The sequence below is a fragment of the Atta colombica genome, unplaced genomic scaffold (assembly GCF_001594045.1).
Source record: "Atta colombica isolate Treedump-2 unplaced genomic scaffold, Acol1.0 scaffold12, whole genome shotgun sequence".
Taxonomy (NCBI): Eukaryota; Metazoa; Arthropoda; class Insecta; order Hymenoptera; family Formicidae; genus Atta; species Atta colombica.
Window position 1 is genome coordinate 3,091,554 of NW_017259206.1, and position 6,234 is coordinate 3,097,787.

General features: G+C 33.3%; 2 protein-coding genes across 10 annotated transcripts in view; both read left to right on the forward strand.

Annotated features, from left to right (window-relative positions):
* Window positions 1-1,026: 1,026 nt before the first annotated feature.
* Window positions 1,027-3,799, forward strand: LOC108694334 (methylthioribose-1-phosphate isomerase). The gene is made up of 5 exons (XM_018203755.1): window positions 1,027-1,507; window positions 2,308-2,546; window positions 2,621-2,829; window positions 2,905-3,113; window positions 3,351-3,799. The coding sequence occupies exons 1-5, from the start codon at window positions 1,199-1,201 to the stop codon at window positions 3,648-3,650; spliced, it is 1,266 nt and encodes a 421-aa protein (XP_018059244.1). The 5' UTR covers window positions 1,027-1,198; the 3' UTR covers window positions 3,651-3,799.
* A 627-nt stretch (window positions 3,800-4,426) lies between these two features.
* The window catches only part of LOC108694414 (tropomodulin), a 72,331-nt gene continuing 70,523 nt past the window's right edge, over window positions 4,427-6,234 (forward strand). For 7 of the 9 annotated variants that reach the window (XR_001932078.1, XM_018203869.1, XM_018203862.1 and 4 more), the window contains exon 1: window positions 4,427-4,822. Coding sequence is in view for 8 of the 9 variants with exons in the window: in XM_018203869.1 (XP_018059358.1) it covers window positions 4,643-4,822 (180 nt within the window). In the remaining variant the exon portion in view is untranslated. The remainder of the gene's footprint in view (window positions 4,823-6,234) is intronic. The other 2 variants (XM_018203867.1, XM_018203868.1) reach the window with 1 other exon arrangement.

Below are 6,234 nucleotides of genomic sequence, written 5' to 3' on the forward strand. Positions count from 1 at the left end.
TGCAATCAACGTCCTATATATTATTTGGATGATTCAATAAAATTATTTTCAAATCTATATCAAAGCTAAATTTTTGAATATTTTAGCAAAATCTTCTTTACCTGTAATTTTAAGTGATGCTTTAACTAAAAAAAATTTCAATTTGCAATGTCAGAGCAATTGTTGACACATTTTAACTTGTAAGAATTCTTTCAAAATATTTCGAGATATTATTTTTTGAAATATATATATACGTATATTAATTTAATTATGCTGAAATTAATTTAAAATGAAAAATATAATATGTTATTTAATATTTAATATTTAATAATGCTTTAACGATGTCATATTAATAACAAAATAATTTGATGAACCTTCAAAATGACACAATAATAACTTCAATTAATAATATAATAATTTAATGAAAATTTAATAATGACACTTGTAATATAACTGTATAGAGAGAAGATACGCATGACTATCAAAACAATTATTAAAATAAATTTTGATTATGTAATCCGGATATATATTATGCTTTATATTTTCTTGGCAAAGCCAAGTTAATTATGTACTCATCTTAAAAAAAAGGATTTTATCATTATTAATAACTTTATTTATAATATAAATGATTAAAAGAATTTGCATAACAAAATGAAATTTAACTAAATAATTAGAGGCAATGGCTGTATTCAGCAAAAAAATAGTCTTGCAACTATCATAAAATTCTTTAATATGATTGGTTTATACACTTAGATTTAGTGAGAGATTAACAACAAAAAGAATCAATCATATTAAAGTTATAATAATTGTTAAACTGCTTCTTTTACTGTACATAATTAATTAATAGAGATCTGTCACCATATAATTTTGATAGTAAACAATTCTATGGACACAAATACCTATTTTCCCGTATATCAGGATTTATTTGCGTTTCTAACAATGCTGGACAATTCGCGGACAGAAACGAAAGGCAATTCTTAGTACGCGTTCGATTACTTCGCAGCTGTCTTGAATTTCAAAACAGATGAGCTGATGACAACCGCTTGTCGCTACTATCAGAATTATGTAACGCGTTTGGCGATAACGTTACACGATTTCGGCTGTGAAGGGGTGAAGATGGCGATGGAGATGGGTGGATGATGGAAGAAGGAGATGAGTGGGATGGAATGGAACACACGTGACGTAATCTCATTCGTCAGATGGCGCCTGCTCGTTGGATATGTTTTCGAATGTTTTTAACCTTAACCTAAAGAAGAAGGACAAGAGGCAAGAGCTCGCTGGGCGTAATATAATTGTTCGCCAGCTCTCAATTGTCACTCGTTCATTCAATAAATCCAGAGTCATTGTGAATTGTCCTCGTGACCGGATAGATCGCTACCATCAGTTCACGATGACGCTGCAAGCGATAAAATGGAACAAGGTAGACGGCAAGCTGGAAATCCTGGACCAAACGCTGCTGCCGGCAACGACCAGTTATATCCAGGTCAAAGGTGTCAAGGATGGATGGAATGTCATTAACAAGATGCAGGTATAAAAGCTTATTGTTAGAAAATAAATTTGAACGCAGTGCTTTGAACTAAAAGAAGACTTTATAAAGCTGACATACAGAATTTGCAAAATCGTGATATCAACCATGTAACATGGTTTTTCTATATTTTTAGTTGACACTGAACTTTCGCTTTGTAAATCAATAATATTGTCAACACAAAAGGAAAAAAAATGAAATAAATTATTTTGTTTGTTGTGGTTTGAATGAGAGAGATAATTAAACATTTATTATTTATATAAAACATATATTATTTTTGTTTAATTCCTGGGCTGAGGATGACTCAAAACCAAACCATTTGCATAGCATTTCTGATATTTAAAACACAATGTATGAACAATGTATGAATAATTTTGCTCATTAATTATATTTGGTTCTTATAATTCTATTTTGATTTTTCTTTCATACATGAAAGTTCTTATATCTTGCTTTATTTATTAAATTATTTAACTCTCCAATTAGGCTCACTGAATTAAATACGAGCTGTGATTAATCTAATAAAACATAAGTAAATATCTACGAAAAATAAAACAATACATCATGCAGTGTGCATCATGCAGAATGTACCTGTAATAATATTAAGTCTCACATCTAAAAAAAAAGTCTCAAACTATATATTTCCTGAATATTTATTCTACCTCTTGCGTTTTCTTTCTGTTTTTTCTCCTTTTTTGTTGATTTAATATCTGAAATGTTATGCAGCTATGAATGTACCTGAAATTTTTAAGTATAGATCATATAATTGATTATATTTTACAGTAAATATAATTTGATAACTACAGGTACGAGGCGCACCAGCTATAGCTATCGTGGGCAGCCTCAGTGTGGCAGTAGAAATTCTTCAACATCCAAACTATGATGACAAAAAGGCTCTTTTTCGGACTATCAAAGATAACATGAATTACCTGGTAACGGCACGTCCCACTGCAGTCAACATGAACAAAGCAGCTAACTTCTTCACAGAAATAGCAGATTATTTGAGTTATTCTGACGAGTTCACACTATCCCAGATGAAAGACGAGTACTTATGACTTTATATCTTTGGAGAAAGATATGAGCAGTCAGATTTACATTATTTTGAAACTTATGTTATAGATTCATAGACCGAATAGATAAGATGCTGATGGACGATATAAAGGATAATAAAGCAATCGGGAAATTTGGAGCAGACGAAATTCTACGTAATGTGCCTGAGGGAAGTTCTGTCAGAGTGCTCACCCATTGCAATACCGGAAGTCTTGCTACCGCAGGATATGGCACAGCTTTAGGCGTCATCAGATCTCTTCACGAAAGGGGAAGGCTCGGTAAATATAATTTGTTTTAGAAAACCTTATTTTTAAGACACATTTCTCAATCTATTTCTTATCTATTTGTTTCAGAGCACGTTTATTGTACCGAGACCAGACCATATAATCAAGGCGCACGTTTAACCGCTTATGAATTGGTACACGACAATATACCAGCAACTCTAATTTGCGACGACATGGTCGCAGCGTTAATGAAAACGAAACAGATTACCGCTGTTGTTGTAGGCGCAGACAGGATCGCCGCAAATGGTGACACCGCAAATAAAATTGGAACTTATCAGGTAACTTATCAATCCCGACTATCTTAATTCGAAATATTACAGAATATTACAGGTAGAATCACGATAAAAGATAATAATTGCTCCAAAAATAACTGGTTTACTTTCAGATATCAGGGCATTATGGAATTATTCTGAATAGATTCCGATTGGAAGTCATTCCGAATATTTCCAAACTACGTATCCAATATTTATGTGTGTACGATACACACTATGCATAACTATTTCTATTAATTACAGATTGCAATTCTCGCTAAATATCACGATGTTCCTTTTTATGTGGCCGCACCACTGACGTCTATAGACTTAAATATGTCCAATGGTGATCAGATAATCATTGAGGAGCGATCTGAACAAGAAATGACTCATATGAACGACAAGAGAATCGCAGCAGAGGGCATAACATGTTGGAATCCAGCATTCGATGTGACACCGACGAGTTTAATCACAGGCATAATTATGAATACCGGTGTTTCTAAACCATCAGACGGCTCAGATTTTATCCTCAAATATTCTGCTCTTACAAATCCTCAGTCATAATAATCATCTTTATAATAATTTCATCGGTGATGAAATTCAAAACATATTTTATAAACATATACGTTCATGTGCGTACATACATCGATTGTAAACATCAAGATGCATTAATTAATTTAGTCTCAAAAGAAACAGTGCCATTGAAAAAATAACTACACAATATAAGAGCTTAGGAAAGTCAAATTTATTGACTGTATAATTTATTATTAGATATTTTATCGAATTTTCAAAGATTTAATATGACGTTATATTACGATACTGCCATTCCATATTGCAGCGTTAAGATACATTTTTATAGATTTATATTCTATCGAATAAGATTTTATTACACCTTCGCGGATACAATGTTCGAAGTACATGTGCCTTATAACAATAAGTGTATTATGGATTTAATGTGACATTAAATAGTATCGTTGTACATTCAAAATTTAAATATTTAATATTTTACAAGCTGTAAAATAGATAGACATGAAAAAGGTAAACTCCTCGAGTCTTTTTTTTTAGTAACTCCATATTTTCGTCCTCAAAATCCATAGTCCTAAAAAATCCTATCTATCCTCGAGGATGCGGTTCGATGTTTTTCAAAATTCTTTCGATATAAGTTTCAGCTACTTGAAATGTCCACAAATGTTGTAATAAAATGGCAGTATGACGCGCGCGAGCTACTGGTAGGTTTTCCTGCGGGAAACTACAGGATTCTATTTTCGCCGTCGAAAGACGCGCGCGGGATCTCGTCCGCCGCGCGGGTTTCCACGGCGCGGTGCTTTAGTACTGCCAGCCTCGCCGCTCCGCGCGGAACTTGGACTCCCGGAATAGTCTCGCGGCGCTGTAAAACTTTATCGCCAAGCGCTAACCGAAATCGGACCGATCTGGTGGACCGCGCGGTAGGCAGGACGGCTCGTATTTGTCGCGCTTCTCGTAGCTCCCGTTCATAGCGAAATCTCTACGGGACTTTCTTAGATCGATTTGACTAGAGGCACGTTTCTTGTTCCTCGATGGAAGTGGACACAGAGAACGTTGCGATGGACGAAGCGGACGCTCTAATGAGGGCCGACGACGGCGGCGGCGTCATTACCAGTAATGTCAACGACGATGGGGCGCCCACCATTGAGGAAACTTATGAGATTACCACCACCAGGCGTAAAACTATCCGCACCAGTTACAAGATCCAGGAGGTAAATTGTTTGATGATGTATATACATAACGATTGCCATAATCATCGAACATCTGCCGACGCTGTAACGTGGGCGTCTTGTGTCGAGCGATCCTACACGAGGGATCTCGGGGAACGATGAGCTCAGCGCGTTTAGAAATAAAAGTGCTAACGCAACTAGATAAAATAATTAACAGAAAGTGAAAGAGAAGCGACGATTTTCCGCGTAACAATTTGAAGCTCTAATTCGGTATAGTGTATTATTTTATTGACCTTCTGTCAATGTATGGGTATCCAATTTCGAATTAATAACAATACAAATTTTTATATTTGTGGGAATTTCTTTATAATAATTTAAATATTTTATCCACACTCATTGAACAATGAAGGATAGTCTTGCATAGATTTTATCTAGTTTTTGATTATATATTTTTAGCGAAGATCTTGCGAAAAAATGAAAAATTATGCATCGGCAGAAAAATTAAGACAAATATTAATCCTCTGCAACATGAATTTTAATACTCTTCCGTCAGTAACAGGGATCTTCAAAAAATAGTAAATTTTTTATTGTTCCGAACGTTCCGAACGATTATATAAAAATTTGCAAAAATTTTAGTACTTGTCAATGCTTAATAATTAGTTTTTACTCCATAAAATCGAATTGTATTTTATGTATTTTTTTATAGCTTTAAATTTACCAAAATTCACATTTGAAATAATCGACGATGCCTTTAATTTAAAGATCCCAGTTGGCGGCGAAGGATTAAAATCTCAAGAATTGTATTGAAAGATCTTAAACAATCTCCAGGGGGTCGATTTTTTCTCTCTCTATCTTGAAATGAGGTGAAAATCACAAAAGTGAGCAAATTTACTAAGTGTTAATATTGATCAATGAAATTATAAATATACTATTAGTACTCTAGTAAATTCGCTCACTTTTTTGTAATTTTCATCTCGATTAAGATGCTCAATATTTTAATAAATCAACTCATTTTTTTTACCTCGATTGAGATACTCGATATTTTTATACAATTTTATTTATAAATTATTTGCACAATATTGCTGATATTCCCTTTAAACGATTTAAAACAACAATTTAGAGGTCAATATAATCAGACGATCAATTTATGTTAGTTAAATATCTGATTAGAAAAAGTCTTTTAAATTGAATTCGATAAACTGAGAAAAATAAATTTTTCTCGGTAGACTAAGTATATGTAGAAAGAGGAAAAAGATTTTAAATATTTTCTTGCTCCACTACTGTCGAGTGTCTTAACAATTTATTTTAGCGCGTCGTACACTTTGGATATTATTGGTATCGTCTAGTTGTTCCGTACGATGGATTAGTTTTCCTAGAAGTCGCGAGTTAGTAAACTATTCCATCGATGTTTATTATTTATATATATCTTAGATTTATATATATATATATATATA